Source organism: Tetranychus urticae, chromosome 2, assembly GCF_039701765.1.
Source record: "Tetranychus urticae isolate SD_2017Ah chromosome 2, NJAU_TeUrti_SD_1.0, whole genome shotgun sequence".
Lineage (NCBI taxonomy): Eukaryota > Metazoa > Arthropoda > Arachnida > Trombidiformes > Tetranychidae > Tetranychus > Tetranychus urticae.
The window spans coordinates 22,274,346-22,294,092 of NC_142959.1; the positions used below are offsets into that span (position 1 = coordinate 22,274,346).

Here is a 19,747-nt window from a genome sequence, read left to right on the forward strand (position 1 = left end):
AAGTTACAAGGAAGCAAAAGTATCGTCTAAAATTGATTTAAATGAAATGATTGTCCTTCAATAGATCTTTTCGAGTCATAAAAAGCCTGAACGAATTAAATTCGTAATAAAAAAGTGGCAAGCTAGCTAGTAGTTTCAAGCTACTTTAGCCAGATAACGTTCTGGCTACAGCCACACGAGTATTCAGGTGGCTGGCTAGCTAGCTTGTTTTCACTAGCTTCGGTATCTAAAAAATTTACATTTACATGACTAACAGTTTTTCATTGAAACCGGTAAATTTTACGAAGTAAACGCCATCTCTTGATTCAGAAAGAAATTAGACTTTTGATAAAATCGAAAATTGTTTTTAATTTTAAAATAATTACTTTTGCAATTGATTTTTGATTGATCATCTAAATGATAATTATTGAAATATTGAATAACAGCTGAATTAACAATTGTTGAGCTACATTTCAACTGTTAAAGTAAAATAATAATCAAAGAAGGAACAAATAATATTAAATCTAACAATTGATCAAATAGAAGTAACAATAAAAGAAATATTCAATAATAGCAATTAATACTAACAAGTAAAACGCTTGATACAATTCAAATTATTAAATTAATGTAACTAAACAGTTGACCAGAAATGCAATTTGAGAGAAATTTGGAAATCCAAGAAATCTCCCGACTACATGCAATATAGACAAAATTAAATTAATCTGGTCAACTGATTGAGATTACATTGTACAACATTATTGTCTAATCAGAACAAGTTTAACAAATTTAACAATCTTTTCGTTGGCCAACAATTAACTGAAAAATAAAAAGGTCTTTACAATGGCTTTCTTCGGTGAAAAATACATTCAAATACATTTTGATACATTCATTTGAACATTTGTTTGTCCATAATCATCACAATTAGCTCAGTCAGCGATTAACAATTTCATTTTTCATCGCATTTCCAATCATTTTAAACTTCCAACAATTGCATATAATGTTGACTTTGTTGCAAATGGTAATTAATTGTATATTGCAGCACCAATTATTACAATGAGAGGAGAAAATTGTAAATCCTTTCGTTGCTTGGCTTTTAAGAGGTTAAATATTTACAAATAATAATTTTCATTTCAATTTTCCCTTTGCTATACAGGGTAAAATATCTCTATAATAATACTTTGATTATATTCAGATCTATCAGGAAATTTTGAACAGAAAATTTCGTCAGTCCAAGGAATTCCTTGTGTTTCCATAAAGTAGCTGCTTATTGCTTGACACTTTTGATCTTCTCGATTAAACTATAATTTCCAGCGATTGATCACTCCAGTCCATAATGGTACCTTTGCTTGGTAATACATTGTTGAATGTAAATGTAGACTTCATTCAAAATAACAATATGTTGATTGAAATATATATTAAATGTAACAATAAAATATAATCAGCTATTTTGTGACTTTCATGTCTAATATAAGATGCTTTTTGCTGGGTTGTTTGTCTTGTGCTTTGAAATCATCAGTGTTTATAATTAACAGGATAGAGAGCAAAAAATCAGGTCAAAGTGGTGGTTTTCATGAAGTAGACTCAGGCAGGAAGGTGAAGGGTATTTTACCAAAAAAGGTGAACAGGTTAACAACTCGAAAGACTTTGAATTAGTAGAGAGCTATTAAAGGTTTAGGATTCTTTTACGTCTATGAATTTTGCTTTGAATATCCTTGGTTTCTCAATTGAGACTCGTTGTTTGAGGTTTAAAACTCACTATATGTTGCATTGGACTCGAAAATAGAGGCTTTCTCCTTTCATTAAGACTATTTTTTTTCGTCGTCGATTCTTGATTGTCTTTGACAGTGTTTTTACACGATTGGCGGATTCAATAGATAAGGAAGAGTTACGATACGAGGACTCTAAAGGACCTTTGAAGCTACACTTGTTGGGTTTGTTTGGCATGGTTATCCTTTAAATTTGTAGGTTGGGTTCATTTTCCTCTTCCTCAAGCTTGTAAAATCTGTCTTTACATTCAGATTAAAAAATAGTCATTTGTCGACAGATTTCATCAGCTTCTCCTTCATTCTTTATTTAGCGAACGTAAGTAACCTCACGTCCATTCAATGGCTGAGGTAATCGATAGTTTTGGGCAAGTCCATGTGATTCTTTATTCTCCATTGCTTTGGTTGTGCACATTAACTGTCTCATTGAAACGATCTAGGAAGGAAGGAAAAAATGGAAAATGAAAAAACAGATTAGAATAAATTTTGAATGAGATTGAATGAGATATAAGAATAATGAATGTGATTACAGATAATGCACAAAAGCTCATCATTTCTAAATAATGATTGAAATAAACAAAGAACCTGACAAAGTTCAATGATCCCAATATCTGCTAAAATTGATTAGAGATACCATTCAATAATTATCTTGAACATAAATGATCAGAAATGAGGACAAAAAAATAACGAATTATTACCACCAAAACAACATCCAAACATAGTAAAATTTAGCGTGTTGAATGTAACAAAAACAATCTCAAAATTACACAAATTATAATCTATATTCAACGGTCTGAATAAACTGGTTCAAGATTCAATTGAAAAACAGGAAGAATACAGAAAGCAAAAGTGATTATCAAATTAACTCGAAAATAATTGTCAATTAAGACTCTAATTGATTGGTGCGAAATACTAATGAAAGGTTAATTAAAATGTAAATTAAACATCCTTAAGATGTTTGAAGACTCTATGACTACAAAGTTGATATAAAGCTTGAAATGTACAGCAATAGATGTCACTGTAAATATCAAATTTCCAATTGGGAATCGGTTAATTTGATAAGTTGAATCTTCGTTGAGACGTTGGATGATTATGGTCATTGCGCATTCCTAGTAACGAACAGTAAGGGATCTTATTGTTTTAAATACAGGAAGAAATGTTTGTGTCATCAATATATAATACTAAATGGATGAAAACTATTGACGAAAGGAAAAAGATATTTCTCATGGAATAAGCTGAGAGAGAAGGAAAAAGTAGAAAAAGTGGAAAAAGAAAAAGAAGGAAGAAAAATGATATATTCTTATATTATCCTTTTTCTTCTCATTTTTTCCTCTTTCCAGTTTACTTTCTTCATCCTTCCCTGTTATCGATTAAAAGTGATAGCTTGGTAACATGATGAGCAAAGAGGCAAAGTGAAAGAAACTGGATCCATTTTGGAGCAAATTATCATTCCAAGATTGTATTCAATCAAAATGGTCCATTGAAAGCTCAGACTTAGAGCCATTTGTAATACAATAAAGATTGGGTCGGACTGGGATAAACAAATTTTCAGGTTTCACTGGACTCCTCACCTGATCAACAGTTACTGTTACAGGATTTTCAAAGACGATCCAAGTTACAGATTCATAGTATGGCGATGTTGTCAATGATCCTTCATACGTGAAATATGATTTCTCTAAAAAATAGAAAAGGAAAAAGAAACAAAAAATTAGTAAAGGTAAATTAGATTTGGATGAGTTGGATGAAAATCGATAAATCAGTCTATTCAATATTCAACATTGAAATGTCATTTTTTCATAATTCATTTTGTTTGGTTTCTCGATATTTGCATAAAATAACTTGCATTCGGAAAATGGTGAATCTATTGGTAAATGAATGGATTAACACTCAGTTTATATTGATGATAATGATGATTAATTATTTAAGCAGTTTATTAGCAACACCAAGTGTCATTATAATTTAAGTGACCCTAATTAGAAGCATGTTAAACACGGGAAATGAGGTCAAAAAACGAAGACAAATTTGATTGAATAATGTAAACAACTGATTAATGGAAAGCAAAAGCATCAATAAACAAAAATTGATTGAAAAGCTGTTGGCAAGCAATTTGATTGTAAAATTGAATCAATGAACAACAATAAAAAGCCTTTTCAACATTAAGAAACTGTATGTTGACCTGATTAAAATGAAAGTAAATCAAGTTAAACAATTTAACAATTTGTTGATCCCTAAACCATTGAAAATTATTTAACACAATCTTAATGTTGCCCATAAACATCAATATAAATGGATAACTTTCAATGGTAAAATTAACAATAGCAATAACATGAAGAGAGTCAACAATAATGGTTACATCTTAATCAAGGTAACAATAATTGAACATTTAATGAAAGAAGTAAACTCTTTATTTCCTTTTTACTAAATTAAGATTTTCTACTTTCTAAGCCTTTATCAAGGATTCCAATGGTGGTCAGATTGGGATAAAATTGGATCAAGATAAAGAAAACATTACTCTGAATGGAATAAAGGAAATGAATAAGATTCTGTAAGTCTGAACAAATAAAGTTCACAAGTGAAAACACTGATAGACTTGCAACGTTTTTACCTGTAAACCTGGAAAATGTAAAAGCAAATTGATCAACATTTTCATCATCTTTTCATCTTAACCCTTTTTACATGTTCAATCTTTCCATGATTCGTCGATTCTTTGAATACCTTTTCCTTCCTGAGAATGAAAATGATAAATTTTGCTTTTCTTTCTCCTCTCTTCAACTTGCTTTCATTAACTTGATACATCGGATGATTTACCATGATATTACTTACAGGCATTGAGTAATAATCTGACAAGAATAGCAACAATGGAAAATTTAAATGTGACAAAAAAATGGTTTGATTAATTTGTAAATTATTTTCATTCCTTGGATTTGAGGGAAAAATCAGAAGACCTGAAATCACGTTCTCAATGGATTGGTAAGCAAATGGTTCAAGATTGCCAGTCACATGGTGATTCAATCATGTACTCATATGCATCATGATTAAAAGGATCACAAATAAATGGTTACAAAACGATAAGTTGAGGGTAAAGGGAAAGGCATGTTGTTGAATAACATGAGGCAATAGGGAAAAAGATGTGAATATTGAAATGATAATTCATTGACTGATAAATCTTTCGAGTGTTGCTCAATTCTTACTTTCAGGGAAAAATCCTGCGAGTGAGATCGCCTCTGAAATGGTTGTCTTCTCCTCTTTATACTTGATCGACTTTAGATTTTTGACAATCTTTTCAACTTGATCATTCTTCTTGTTTCCAATCTCCAAGAAAACGGCAATTACGGATAAACCTAAATCCTTTTGAACGGCTTCACCAAATGATGAAAATAAGGTTGAATTGTAATGGACAAAGTGAAGCTAAAAGATGAAGAAAAGCAAGTTATTAATAAATTAGCTTCAAATTTATAATTAATGATTATACTGTTAATGGATCTCACAATTAACAAATTGCTTCTTAGCTTAATTAAAGAGTCAATTTGAACAAAATGAACAAATTTTTCAAAAATTGGTTACACTTGTTTAACAGTTTTTAAGGATAACAGGTAACAATTAATGGTAAAAATTAAGTGTTTAAATATTGAAAAATGGATTTTTAATTATTAATCTCTCATGAAGCTCTAGTTTCATATTGATTTTTGATGAACCTTTGAACTTTATAACTTTCTGAGTAAACTCTATTAACAAGATTTAATTATTTACCTCAGCTGCATAGGAATGGCCATCAATTGTGTGTTCAGAGCCACAGGACGAATCACATCCCCAATGAGCATGAAACTGAACCAATTTATATTTATATGTCAAAGGTCCATCGGTCAGTGCTGTGAGAGTAAAGAGATGAAATTTAATGTCCATTTAAAGAGATGAATCGAAATGAATAATGGCACAGTTTATTCAAACCTTGAGGTCGATCGATAAGAGTTTGAAATGTTCAAGGTAACATGAGCATCACATGAGAATCAATTAAAAGGCAAACAAAAGTTGCTAATCAAACTGATGAAAGGTTAACATTTAAATAGAAAATCAGATTTTCCCTGTTGACAGTCGAGTGCAAAATAAGTTGAAATGTTTGACAATTTTTTTTTCATTAAACTGAAAGTTCCAAAGTCGTTAATTATGGAGACAAATTGATGAAAATTTTATCGAGAAAATGGTTTATTCGAACAAGATGAATTGTAAATGAACTGGGAACAATTTACTTTATCTAAGGATAAATATTGAATTACAAGTAAACATGATGAATTTATCATGAACTTTCACTTTACCTTTGGAAGATTATTGAGTATATTGAATGACATGTAAACAATAAAGGAATCAACATTAAAATTTCAAGCAATTATTCAACTTATTCATGTTTTTTAATCAATTCAATAAACAAGATTCTCAACTGTTCATCAAAGCAAACAAAACTAATAAAAACTGCAATCAGCAAAAATAATAAAAATAATTAACAGTGAGAAAGTAATTTCAATGCAAATTCAATGTTTGATGAAATTGAATTTACCTAAGGTGATGAAACATTAATCATAATAGCAATGAATAAAGCAAGTGAATTAAATGAACCATTAATATAATTAAAGTACAAGCTTTTTATAAAATGAACAATAATTGTCAGTTATGATAAATATTAATAAATATAAATTGTGAGAGACATTAATAACAAAAACTTAATTGAATATCAAATTGTTGACAAAATTATCGACAAACGAAGAGATGAAAGGATCACTTAAAAAGTCACTTGGAGTTATAATAATGATAAAATAATATTGACAAATATTGATAAACAAAATGTTAACAAAAAGCTTACAATCGATTGATGTTTGACTTGCATTAAAAGTTATTACATGAGAATGGAACGTCAAGAATTCTCGAGTTTCTTATAAAAAATTGAATACTGGATACAAAATGAATATTCATGAAATAATGGAAATAATGGAAATGATGAAATGCAATAATAATGATAACGCCCAGAGTTATTATCTCGTTCAACTTTCGTTTAAGCCTTATTTTGGTCTTGGGAGTTGAAAAGTATATAACATTTTATTAAATTAGATGAGCATTTTTTGTTTGAGTCTTTGAGTGGCTTAAGCATCATGTTCAATATGAATGGAGATAATCATGAAGCCACTTATCAGAATAAATGAATAGATCAACACTTTATGTTGAACAATTTTTTTCTCCTTTTCCTTTGCTTTTTATTAAAATATATTACTCTTGATATACATTTTTTTCTGCCTGCATTATTATTATTTTATTATTACTTTCTTTTCGCAGATGATATTCAATATAATATCAACTTGTTAGACACGCAAAGAGTCAAAGCTTTCAATGCTTTTATGCTTTGCACTAGAAATGAGACGAAAAATGTTCAACTCTTGAATCGACAGTTGATTTTGGCTCAAGAGTCAGTTCAAGTCGGAAGTTATTCAATATTGAAAAATGATGACTAAATATTATTCATCTGATGGTAAAAACTGATACAATTGCACTTGGGATTGAGCGATGAAATTGGGTTGAATAATTCAATTTATCAGGTTAACTTATTGATTGAAATTGGATTGATTTTTGGCCTGAAAAAAGGGAAAAGTTGAGTATCATTAATTGAAAGTAAAGGTTACTCGACATGAAAGTGAATTGAATGGGTAATCTGTTTGTCTCTTCAATTGTCGTAATTATCAGTTCAATTAATTATTCAGCCAATTGTTGGTGTTAAGTCGAGCAGAAGAGACGATTCTTGAAGAAACTGATTGATTGAATTTGATTAAATTGATTGCAACAATAAAATTGGGCAAAACGAAGCAAATCAAGGCAATCAAAAGAAAGGGAGAAAAGTTCTGAAGAATTGATTAACCTTGAAAGAGAGAAAAAAAAATGTTCAACTTGAAACGTAACAATGTAAAGTCTAGGTTTTGCTGAGTAAAGGTGAAAACCTACGTAAATATTGAAAGGTTACTTCTGTCAAAGTCAATTGTGTTAATATGAAAATTGATTTGTAAATTGAAAATAAGTGAAGTTTTATGCTTAAAAATGTTCAATTGATACAAAAGTGGCAAATGAATCAAATGAAAGGAAATAAAACAGTTAATCAGTTTTATTAACCTTGTTAATGAGATAAATACGTGTTTACATTTGATGTTAATCAGGTAAAATAATGAAAATGGATACATTGAAAGGTGACTATTTATTGCTGAAACAGTTTAAACAGGTATTATAAGTGACACAATCAATTGGGAAATGCAAGTAACAACAAGAGCCTAAGGCTGATTGAGAGAAGTGAAATTAATGAATCTCCATGAAAACTCTTTTTCTTATTCAATGTTAATGATTAGATTAACCATCGCAAGATAATCTATGGATCGATTAATTGATAGTGATGAGACGAATTGAGATATTAATCAATCGATATCTGATTTTGAACAGAAAAGGTAATCGCATTAAAATTTTATCACAAAGATGAGGAAAATTGATTTGAAAGACATTTCAATGTTCAATGAGATATGGATTTTTCATTGAATGAAAACAAATCAATTGTCATAAAGGTTTCCCTGTTTACCCATTTCATAAGAAAATGAAGAAAAAATGAAATTTTCTTTTTTCCAGCAAAAAAAAGTGAATTTTTCATGTGACCATTGTTGTTATTACAATTGTTTAATTGTAATAAAGTACACACATTGAGAGTCATTAATCATCGATACATTTAACATTACCTTTTCAAGGTTAATTTGGTTTAATGTTTTCTCGTTTTATTTACGAAAAATCGATCGATTAGTTGATTGATGATTAGCAACTTGAGATGTTGAGGTACTTTTGCATTTCGACTTTGCCAGTTTGTCAACATGTCTAGCAATAAAGACGTTCATGAGAGAAATGAAGTGAAATTTAGGTGAAAAAAGGTTGAAAGGGAAACATGATGATATGAATAATGTTCATGTTTGTTTTTCAGGAGAAAATATTTCATCATGATGAGCACATTTTCAGTGTAAATAATTGAACAATAAACTCTTTGAGTGTGAAATTTGTACACCATTAAAATTGAGTGCCTTTTAGTTTAAAGATGTTCAATTGTGTTCATATTTACCTGTTTTATCCGCAATGTGTGGTGGAATGTTGACTGTCCATCCATGGCCCGAGTTGACCATTTCAAGGTTTTCGATGAGAGTTGGAAACTCGTAGCGCAAGGGTCGGGCAACCAAATGTTTCTTTACCAAACATGTTGATCGGTCAATGTTGATGGGCGATTGACGTTTACCTGGAGCCAGTGTTGGACTATTGAATTGGGTCCACTTGGCTGGCCCTGGATTCAAATGTAAAGTGGTTCAAAAGAGGAAGGAAAAAGAGTTAAGAGTGGTTCAACTTCAACTGTATTCGATTAACAATAATACTTGACAATTAATGAACAATTTCACAGACTAAATGTTGGGATTTTTCATTTACATTTGGCTTCTTTAAATCTTTGCCTTCACATTTTTAACAATCAAAGTTAATATTTATCCAATTGTTGTATTTATTTAGGATTTTTAAACATTTTTTCACGTCTTTAACATTAACATTTGTAGTTGTTAATTAACATGAAAATACGGTGAAACAGAGACGTTTAATGGACACAATTTGAGTACAGAACATGAAATTCACATGAAATGATTGATAAACTAGTTGAACTAACAATGGTCAGACCGAGGTGCTATTGCTTGAGCCATAAAAATTGGTCTCAACGGAATACGATTAGTAATGGCTGGAGCAATTAACCGTTTCATTGTCATTTGTAACATTTAGTTGATTAAAACAAAGGTAAAAGATGATGTAACGAGTCTGATGATGAAGGTAGTAAATAAAGTTGATGATGATGTTTAGTTTTTTGGCAACTGTAAGGGTAACAAGTGAAGCAAGATGGTCGAGATTCACAAAAGTGGAGAAAAATTTGCGTCAAGAAAATTGTATTTTCACACAAATGTGATTCTCTGAAAGACACGATTAAATTGCAAGAAAGGATTGTGAAACTAACAGTGATGAGTGAATGAAAAGAGACAGGTAAATAGGTACAGGTAATATAAATATTATCAAGGGCATTTTCCTGTCATAAGGTTTACATCTAGAAGTGTTGAATCAAAGTAGAAACATTGTTAGTTGATCATCATCAAATTTTTATTAATCTTTGCTCATTTATTGTATATCATTCAAACTTATCTTCGTCCTTACATAGAAGGTTGGTTCACAATGAAAATCGATTCAAATTGATAAATCAAGTGGATTAATTAAGTATTAATAATATCGATGGATTCATAAACAACAATTCCCTTTCAATGTGAAATTGTTCAGAAAAGGAGAGAAGAAGAAAAAATCGTTTAAGATTATCAACAAAATTCATCAATACATTCAATTACGTAACAATTATCAATATCCTCATGTTACCTAATTACTCATAATCAGGTTAAAAAATGAAAGGAGGGAAAATATGAAATGAAGTACAATCTATTATTTACCAAATGATATAAAATGTACATTTTACGGACAATTTGAAAAGATCAAAAAAATCGAAGGATAGTTTTTGTAATGTAAATGTCAACTGAAAGTCTGTATGTCAAGCATGAAATGTTTAGGTAAAATTGTAATTAAGTTACTTACCAATTTCTGGTCCACTAGGAGCTGGTGCTGGTTGTTGACAAACTGAGGTACTCATGATGGTTGAACAAGTTTACAAAGAAACAAAATCAAGTGTCCTTTGGTTAAATTTGTAGGTCAACTGAAGAGATTGGCTGAAGAAAGAAAGACAAGTTCAGAGATGAACCAAAACGAAAACGAAAAAAAAGAAAGAGAAAAAAGAGCAACTTTGAGATGAATGGGTTTAGAGAGACATTTGGGTATAAAGATGGAGATGAGAACAATTTAACTGTTGTTGATGAGATTTAAATTGGATGGTTAAAGATGTTTGATGTTGCTGTTTGAAGGTTCGAGGAAAGAGTAAAGATGTTCAGAGCAATGGAACTTATATTAGAACAGTGAATAATATACATAAAAATAGAGAGAAAAGATGAGAAGAGTGAAAATGGAAAAGAAACTTGCAACTAGATTAACTTCAACTCCCTTTTTATATTTTTTTTGATGGTTCAAAGTTATTGACAAGAGTTGCTAATGTTGACAACAGATAATCAAAAGTAATTGTAATTGGGAGAGAGAGTCAAAATTATCCTAATTCGGTTTCAATTCAAATTCTCTCTCAATCTCTCTCTTTCTCTCTCTTTCACTCCTTTAACATCACATCATTTTAGTCTTCGTTTTTACAGTAAACCCAACATCAGTATTTCCTCTCGCGCCTTCATCAACCATCTCTCCTCCTTTTCAACATGTAAACAAACTCTTTTCAACCAATCACATCGACTCTTTACACTTTTACATGCACTGCCACCTACAAGCGCCTTTTTCAAATCTCTTTAACCAGATGATTGACATTTTTTTTTCTCTGTGTTTCTTCATTCTCTTTTGTTTACTATTTTTTCATCAAATTGTTCAAATTAAAATTGCGTGATTCATTCAATATTGTTTTTCAAGGACAATTGTACAAAACAATTGCTATTCTGAACTGGAAATCATTGTAATGATGGTGATTACTTTAAAATGTAATACATCATTAGGCCAAGAAATGAGAAAGAAAAAAGGTAAATGTAATTTCAGCCCATTGATTGTCCATTAAATTTCCTCTGATTGTTTCGTTTTCCTGTGCTTTAATTACCTGCCATTGTATACTGTCTAATTATGTTGGAAAAAATGAGGTAAGTCTGGGTTTAATTTTGTTTTCTCGCTCTTCGTCTCAAATTTTATTTGTACTGAATTATTCACACGATAACTCTGTTTTTCAACTCTTTCTTGTGTTTTCCTTTTCGCTTCATTTAGTTGCCAATTTTACTTTTTCTGTTTCTTCTTCTCTTCCTTTTTTTTAAATTATTTTTCTTTTCGCTGGTTTCTACCACTGGTAACTCAATCATTGTTATCCCAAGGACAATTGATTATTTTATCTAATATTTCAATTTTGTTTTCCTTTTTGCAGAACCGGAAATGCTTGATTGGTTGTTATCCTCACAACATGGGAAATATAATCATGGTTCCTCGGTAAATCAATTGACATACAAACTGTGATTGTGTACCGTTGAGTGTGTTACCAATTCATTATGCTTTCCATAACCTTCCAACTATCGTATGACTGCTATTATAAATAAATTAATGGTAATCACTTGTGCAGTTTTGTTGTACATGCATCAAAATTTGAATTAATATTTAACTTTTCTCTCTTTTCCCTTCCAACAGTGAAACTCATGGTTTGTGTTTTACTTACGAGCTACTCAGATTGGATACCGAGTGCAAATAAAGTCTCTGTTAATCTGCCAAATGGAAAACAATAGCCAAGTTGAATAGTTTTCAGTCTGTAAAATGGATCAAATGATTTAAAGTTCAAGGTGGTTCAATGCTAGTACCAATCTCTTTAAAAGACGCAATTTCGACCATTATACTGCTTCTTTAGAAGTAAAAAACACTAATGGCGTAAGCGATTTTCCGATTTCAAGCTAAAAGGATTGTTTTAGTTGAGATTTGATTATTTTCTATTCTACTCCTTTGATTTAATTCAAGTTTAGCTTTTGAAACTGTCAAATCTGCTTCAATTATAAAGTTGTTTGTTCCTCGAGTGTTTCAAAAACCATTTGTTACTGAAAATCAAGCCGATAAGAATGAAGTGTTTCTAAGTGATATAAATTTTCCTGGCCATGAATAAGCAATTTTTCTTGATTGTTTCACCGTACAATCAGGAATATTAATTGATGCAAACAGTTCCAGGTATATTTAATGTAAACTGATTTCTTCGTTACCTTTAATACCCTAATCAAGGACAAGATCTTAGTTTATTGTACTATTTAATTTACTAACTTTGTATCCATTTATTTTCACTCTCATCATATCTTTTATTGCCTGGTAAAGGTTTGATTGATTTCGCATCAAAGAGATTCTGCAATGATTAACTATAATTAACAGCTCGATATCGGAAAATGCTGTAATTAATAAATTGGTTAATTGCTATGAACTTGTAACTATAGACTATCTTGAGCTATTCTTGTAAGATCAGTCGCTCAAATTATACTTCGCTTGTATTTATAAATTATTAATGAATTTCCATCCAAAATTTATTGATTTTTTCCAAGGGCTTTAACAATGTTAATGGTTCTATCCATTCTTGAATAAAAGAATCAAATCAATAATGGATATCGCAAAAAAATTGTAAATTTTATATCTAAAGTTACATTTATTGATATTTTTCTACAGTTTGATTTCAGTTATTGAATCGCAATTTGTTTTATCCAAGGACTCGAAAGTTCATCTCATGAATTGATTCTTTGTTTCTCGATAACTGATGATTGATGCCGTTTCTCGTTAGCTATCGATTGTTCATAGCTAACATCAAGATGATTGGAAAATTAAAAGTCGATGATTGCATTTGTCTTGATTGAAGCTAAAGAGCATTTTCATGTTTCGCTCAGAGTTGGCATCTCGATATAAATCTCGATTGATGGGCTCAATCAAACCAATGGAGATCATTAATGAACACAATGGATAGTCTTTTTTCGCCCAAATTAATGAGAGACTTAATGATAAGCAAATTATAATTTGGCAAAATCACGAGAAGATGGTGAATCTATTTTCTATCATGGTGAATCGTTTCCTTGTTCATTCAATTATAGACATCGGAATTGGTTGAATCATGAAAATTGTGATGATCCATGAAATAACTGTCAAATGGCTGGTTGCAGTCCAAACGAAGAAACCAATTTTTAATTAAATCTTAATCACAGCGACTCTTGAATTATCACAGGAGTTTCTTTTTCCCATTCTTCAATCACATTTTTGCAATTAGTTAACCTGTCCTTAAGTGGTATGACAACTTTCTTGAAAGCTGCAAATGGGGAACCATCTTCATTATAACGCTCAGGACCATCAACGAGAAGCTCTCGCATAAGTTTATTACGCTCAATCAGCTTTTCATAATATTCAATAGCACCTAATCTGTAGTCATTATTAGGTTGTTTCAAGGTTCGATCATCAGAACGCATCATACAATCGTGAGCTATTATACTTTTAATAGTCACAAAGACAGGTATTAATGTGCAAGCTAAAATAACTGAGAGAATCGTCAAGCCGGCAGCTTTACCAAATAATAAAATCATTTTAGATTCCAAAAGACTATACGCAGCGATGGTTGAGGCAACCATGAACAGGGTGAAGAAATCGATGAGAATGGCTTCTATAGAATCTGCATGAATTATACCTCTAGCAATGGCGAATTTGCGAGCTTCTTTGCTCAATATGATTGTTCTTATTAGCTTTTGACCGTTTTCCGATTTGTACCAATCCTGATCAATGAATCTTTTCTCACCAACGATTGAGGTAACAACTGCTGGGTCAACATCTTCTTCTTTATCATAAATAAAAGTATATGGTAATCCAACTCTAGCTCCATGAGCCATGTCCAGGTAACCAAGTGTTATGACATCTAATGATTTGACGATAAAAAATTTGATTGCCATCTTTTTTTTCTCTAGCATTTTCACGTCTTTACGTATGTCGTCTGCGAATTGATGGAGATCGTATGGGACTGCCACAAGTTTATTATCAGCGCTGCGGTAAAAATTAGTAAAGTTAAAAAAAATTGAAATGCACTTAATGAGAGGAAATGTTCATTACCTTTTTAATGAATGCAATTTTTCATTGGAAGCCAATCCTAATGAGTTAACGAGTGGATTGTAAAAGATCACACCGCCACCAAGAACAGCCATCACACCGATTTTTAGCTTGCTAAAAGCATATTTCCCAGTTTGATTGAAAAGCATCTTAAAAACACGATTCAATATTTACTGCCAATTATTATCATATCATTTAAATCAACATCTCACATGTGTTTTAATCTGAGGGACCGATACCTTGTTACATACTGCATCGTATTTTAACGCCGGCATTGGTAACCATGTAATATGACATTTAAAACATGTAATCTTGCATATTTTATTGTAATTCAATTAAGATTACAATTTCTAATCCTGGGTTGGATACTTAGTTAAAGGGAATAAGAAATCATACCAAAGATAGCATATAAAAAGTGGATTGATTTTTACCGGTACTTTTGAAAGAGAAGCTCCAACAAAATGTCAAAGCCAGCAAACATTATGATCGCTGGCTTTGGTCATAGGTCTGATGAAATTGAATCAAATGATAATTAATAGCCTATTTCAAAGCTTGTTGATCCTTCGACCGATCACATTCATAATTGTTGTTGACTTTAGTAGTTTGTAGTTTCATAGTTGCAGCAAAGGTCTGCTAATGAGTTCTACATTGTGTCCATTATTTTCGGTAACATGTACCAATAGCTTTGGATCACTTCTTCAGATATACGAAACTCCTATAGGTGATATCTAAGGAGATAATGAATAAAATTTAAGTAAAATTAATTTTTTTGAACTCAGAAGCTTGCAAAAGCTATTGAATGTCTTTTGATTTTCGCTAACTAGAGTATTTAACTCTGTTAAACTTACCTTTGTGAGTAAGCTTAAAGATGATGATAGATAATGGATGAAGTACTTAGGCATATCTTTTTAAAATTGATTTATTTGGAGTGAAAATTTCGATTATGGATTGAAATTGTAACAAATTAAGTTTAAAATATCATTTTAAATAAAATAATGGTTTTATCACATTCAACAGTGTAACTCCATCTCTTGCATTCTTTGTGCATCAACAAAGCTTCTATTATTACAAGCTTATAAGCTGCTTCCTCAGGACAAGCCAATAAAATTACCACACAGTTTCACCCCTTTTTGTGTTCTGATTTATAAACAGTGAGTTTAAATTAATATTGTTTATTTTTGCAATTTATCAACTCGTGATTTACAATTCTGTGTTAACTATAAGTACTGTTGTTAATTAATTCATGAAGAACTTTATTAATAGCAACTCAAACCTAATCATGTCGGAAGATGCTGAATTCATGTTTACAGCAGGTTCTATTATATCTTTAATTACATGTCATGAAGGTGTCTACGAAGGAGAGGTTTTAGCCTTTGATTATCATAAAAAAATATTGCTAATCAAATGTCCGGCTAGCTCGGGACAAGCAAGTCTAAATGATGTCCATCTAATTAATTTGAGCAATGTAACGGACGTTAAAATAAAAAAGGAAGTAAAAAAAGAGGACCTTAATTCAACATCGCTTCCCCACCTAAATATAAACAAAGTAAGTAGATCATCACATTGAGAGATTAAATTACATTTTATTTTACTTTGGACAGGTTGAGCTGAGAAAAAAACAAGCTATTGAGGAGCGAAAACGGTTAGCCAAAGCTTTTGACTCTGGAGTCACTGATGAAGGTATCGAAGTCTTTCTGCATCTGTCAAAAACCATCGATGCTGTTACTTGGGAGGGTAAAAATATTATCGTGATGAAAAATGTTGTCATCCAACCACCATATAAACCCGAGAATTGTATTCCAAGTAATAGTTCAAATATGGCCGGAGACAAAAGGAACGTGAACTCAGCCAAAGTTTTGGAAGCCGTTTCCTACATCAAACAGTTGTTGGAAAAATATTGGAACAATTAATCAATTATGGAACAATCTTTAAAATAATAAACATTTAGATTTTCTCTTTTTCTTTGATTTCTTGGCTTTAGGTCCATTACTTGTAGCTGCTTCAGCCATTTTCTTTTTATAAATATCTTTCATTAAAGTGTAGAAAATGGTATCCACGTTAACCCGAGTTTTAGCACTCGTTTCAATGTATGGCACTCCCCAAGAATCAGCTAATCTTTGAGCTTCAGACTTAGGTACGACTCGTTTGTCGTCGAGATCAGCCTTATTACCAACAAGAAGAAAAGGGATTTTCACATCGTCTCCTTTAACTCTTAAGATTTGCTCACGAAATTCATGGGTAGCTTGAAAGCTTTCAATCTCGAGGATTGAGAAGACACAAAGGAAACCTTCACCGCTACGAAAGTAATTATCTCGAATAGCAGCATAATCTTCTTGACCAGCAGTGTCCAAGATATCCACCATGACAACCTCTCCATCAACATTGGCTGGTTTACGATAGACATCGGCTTTGGTTGGCTCATAATCTTCAATAAACTGCACAGATCACAATCGTGGAAGGAAACGAAAAGGCAAAGAGAAAGCAAATAGAGTAGAAGGAGGAGAGGTCGAGAGAAAGAGAAAGAAAAAAATGAAAGAGAGAGAGAAGAGAGAAAATAAAGAAGAAAGGAGAGAGAAAGAGAAAAAGCGAGACGAAAAAAACAGGGCCAAGGGAATGGCGAGAAAGAAAAAAAATGAGAACTCAATGTAACAATAAAATATGACAAATGAACACAATTAGGACAGGCGAACAAGTTAATGACAATTAACACAGTCAAAACTCAAACATTGAAGGAAAGAGAAGAGAACAGATGTTGGAAAGAGATTTCGGTTAGTGTGTAATGGAAAGGGAATTTTTGTTTAAAAATGTTAGTGTACAAAAGAAGAGAAAGGGTAGTTAATCGTAAATCATTACCTCGTCATAAAGAAATTGTAGGGTCAACGCTGATTTACCAACACCTCCAGTACCAACCATAATAACTTTGAGGACTGGTAAATCCTTATTATTGTGATGGACAGTTTTACCAGCCATTTTGGTGAATTTGTTTTGATTTTGATGGGAGGATTTCACTCTCAAGACAAGACAAATATTTTTTCCATTCGTAATTTTTCTTTACTTTCACCAGGTGTCACGCGCAGCAAATAACCCCGCTTTTTACAATTTTTAAAACATCTTAAAAATAAATATTGAGACTGTTTATAAATCACAGACCACACAAAAGGTGAAACCAAAGAGTAATAAAGTTCATACTCTATTATGCTATAATTTTTTATTTCACCTGACTCAATGCAAATACATTATGTTTGTTGGGTTTGTCATTCTGTAAGAGCCGGCACACAAAGTGCCGGCAAAATCAATCCACTTTTATATGCTATCTTGGGTAAGATTTTTTATTGCCTTTAATTAAGAAACAAACTCTGATGGAAAATTGTAACTTTAATCGAATTACAATAAAAGCATTGACATTTTGAATATGGTATTTTTTAACAATGCCGGTGTTAATTAGAAAACTGGAAATTTTTTGGTCACTTTATCTTTGATCGTGTAAACTCAAAGCTTTCAAACTACCAATCGATATGAAATGTATCGTCCAGCTGTTTCTGAAGGTCTAATGATTTTTACAACCTGAAAGAGATAAAAATGAAAGTTAAATTCAATTCGTATTGCTTCAGTTTGAATGTAAACAACAAAAATGGAATGTAAACATTACCTGTCCTCGCTTCAATCCATAGTATCGAGCAACTGGGTCACTTGCTTGAATTCTCATCAATTGATTTTCTTTCAATTTATACTTTGTCAAAAGTTCGGACTTCTCTTCAGGCGTTAAAACTACATGTTCTGGAACAAGCTGTTGAAAGGATGGTAAAAATTAGCCAAAAATAATTTCAAATAAGAAATAGAAAGTAAATTACCTCATGTTCAGTGATGTTAATCAAAAGTTCAGATTCCAGAAACTGCTCTAAAATATATTTTGGTGCCATGTCTACAAGAGCTTGCTTAGCACTAGGTGTCATGCCCATTTGTACAACAATTAAGGCTCTTGAAATGTTTTCTTCTTGCATCCTTTGACAATAATTTTTCACTGTTTTGATTCCAATCTTAGGTTCGTCCGGAAAGAAAACAAACATTTGATCTAAACGGAGGTAAAAAAATCTAAATGAATATTGTGACATTTAAAAGTTGTCATGAATAACTTACCAGTTGGGTCATCATTATGAGCGACCAAAACAATTAAATCACTTCTAGATGGATGTCGCTCGCTAAACACAAAATGCAAGAATAATGTTAAGTTAGTTAAGTTGGATGTACTTTTAAAGATAAAATCTAATGGCATACCTTGGTTTATCACCGAACTGCTCCTTAAATTGTTCTAAAGTCTGGTCAAGTTCATCTTGAGTCACAAGATATCCTCTGTCATGGCAAAGCTAGCAAAAATAAAACAATAAGGTGAATATTTACATACATACCAAAAATCTTTAGTCAAACTTACTTGCATAATTGTTTTTCTAATCCTCCATAATTTGTAAATGTCAGCTTCGTCATCCATTTTGAATTTAAATCTAATTCCAGGCAAAAAAGACGATGAGTTTTGTCAGAATATGAGAAATGTGATGAAATAGACTTAAGCTGCTCAACTTGAGCATGGAAAAAATTTTAAATCCCAAAAATCGATATTGAAAAGACAACGATAGCGATGGTGATGCATCGATACATCGTTAAAAAGTAAACAAGAAAAATTATTTTGTGAAGCTAAAGAAGTCAAATCGCTTAATACGGCCTTAATCAATGGCGTATTGATACACAATTAATAGAAGCTTTACTGTATCGTCACCAAATTAAACCGTCTCACCTCTACTTCAAAAGGCTTTTAGTTTTGTCTTCAAGATGGTGAAATTTAGTGAAATTGAAAATAAACAACTGGATCCTAGAGAATTTGAATATCGAATGAACGTTAAAATTCGTAAAATTATTTCAAAATGCCTAAAGGATGATGTAAGTAAAGATGCAGATGATAAGACCATCAACAGACTGAAAGAAATCATGGACAAAGAGGAAAGTGATAAACAAATGGTTTCGTACGATGAGCTGACTGACGTACACAAATGTTTACAGAAGCTGGACCCTTCATATGACTTGTTTTTTCATCAATTACTTGAGGAGACAAATGTAATCATTCCAACTAGTAACAAGAAACCTGAACTGCAAGCTAGGCTGATTAAGTTAAAATGTGAAGCTGCTGCGAAAGAATACAAGAAAATGTCCAATGGAATATGTTTGGCATCAGCAAATTCAAAAGA

General features: G+C 31.4%; 5 protein-coding genes and 1 long non-coding RNA gene across 7 annotated transcripts; 2 read left to right on the top strand and 4 right to left on the bottom strand.

Moving 5' to 3' along the window:
- Positions 1 to 322: 322 nt before the first annotated feature.
- Positions 323 to 11,061, bottom strand: LOC107368910 (carbonic anhydrase 2). 2 transcript variants are annotated; one of them, XM_015936806.3, is made up of 6 exons: positions 10,413 to 11,061; positions 8,869 to 9,084; positions 5,493 to 5,611; positions 4,934 to 5,150; positions 3,314 to 3,417; positions 323 to 2,178 (listed from the first exon to the last, which is right to left on the bottom strand). In XM_015936806.3, exons 1-6 carry the CDS (start codon positions 10,465 to 10,467, stop codon positions 2,053 to 2,055), a joined length of 837 nt encoding a protein of 278 aa, XP_015792292.1. In that variant the 5' UTR covers positions 10,468 to 11,061; the 3' UTR covers positions 323 to 2,052. The 2 variants fall into 2 exon arrangements, with proteins under 2 accessions (XP_015792292.1, XP_025018004.1); XM_025162236.2 differs by lacking the exon at positions 10,413 to 11,061 and adding an exon at positions 9,454 to 10,109.
- A 4-nt stretch (positions 11,062 to 11,065) lies between these two features.
- On the top strand, positions 11,066 to 12,460 carry LOC107368916 (uncharacterized). Its single transcript, XR_001570231.3, has 3 exons — positions 11,066 to 11,557; positions 11,833 to 12,008; positions 12,090 to 12,460. It is a non-coding gene; the product is annotated as an uncharacterized LOC107368916 (long non-coding RNA).
- A 597-nt stretch (positions 12,461 to 13,057) lies between these two features.
- Positions 13,058 to 14,716, bottom strand: LOC107368908 (transmembrane protein 177). The gene is made up of 2 exons (XM_015936803.3): positions 14,514 to 14,716; positions 13,058 to 14,447 (listed from the first exon to the last, which is right to left on the bottom strand). Exons 1-2 carry the CDS (start codon positions 14,657 to 14,659, stop codon positions 13,619 to 13,621), a joined length of 975 nt encoding a protein of 324 aa, XP_015792289.2. The 5' UTR covers positions 14,660 to 14,716; the 3' UTR covers positions 13,058 to 13,618.
- Positions 14,717 to 15,609: 893 nt separating this feature from the next.
- Positions 15,610 to 16,477, top strand: LOC107368914 (protein LSM12 homolog A). Its single transcript, XM_015936810.3, has 2 exons — positions 15,610 to 16,056; positions 16,112 to 16,477. Exons 1-2 carry the CDS (start codon positions 15,754 to 15,756, stop codon positions 16,418 to 16,420), a joined length of 612 nt encoding a protein of 203 aa, XP_015792296.1. The 5' UTR covers positions 15,610 to 15,753; the 3' UTR covers positions 16,421 to 16,477.
- Positions 16,074 to 17,491, bottom strand: Rala (Ras-like protein A). The gene is made up of 2 exons (XM_015936809.3): positions 17,364 to 17,491; positions 16,074 to 16,945 (listed from the first exon to the last, which is right to left on the bottom strand). The coding sequence occupies exons 1-2, from the start codon at positions 17,478 to 17,480 to the stop codon at positions 16,439 to 16,441; spliced, it is 624 nt and encodes a 207-aa protein (XP_015792295.1). The 5' UTR covers positions 17,481 to 17,491; the 3' UTR covers positions 16,074 to 16,438.
- Positions 17,492 to 17,867: 376 nt separating this feature from the next.
- On the bottom strand, positions 17,868 to 19,094 carry Polr2E (DNA-directed RNA polymerases I, II, and III subunit Rpb5). Its single transcript, XM_015936807.3, has 6 exons — positions 18,940 to 19,094; positions 18,786 to 18,874; positions 18,648 to 18,709; positions 18,362 to 18,582; positions 18,160 to 18,297; positions 17,868 to 18,074 (listed from the first exon to the last, which is right to left on the bottom strand). Exons 1-6 carry the CDS (start codon positions 18,994 to 18,996, stop codon positions 18,009 to 18,011), a joined length of 633 nt encoding a protein of 210 aa, XP_015792293.1. The 5' UTR covers positions 18,997 to 19,094; the 3' UTR covers positions 17,868 to 18,008.
- Positions 19,095 to 19,747: the final 653 nt, after the last annotated feature.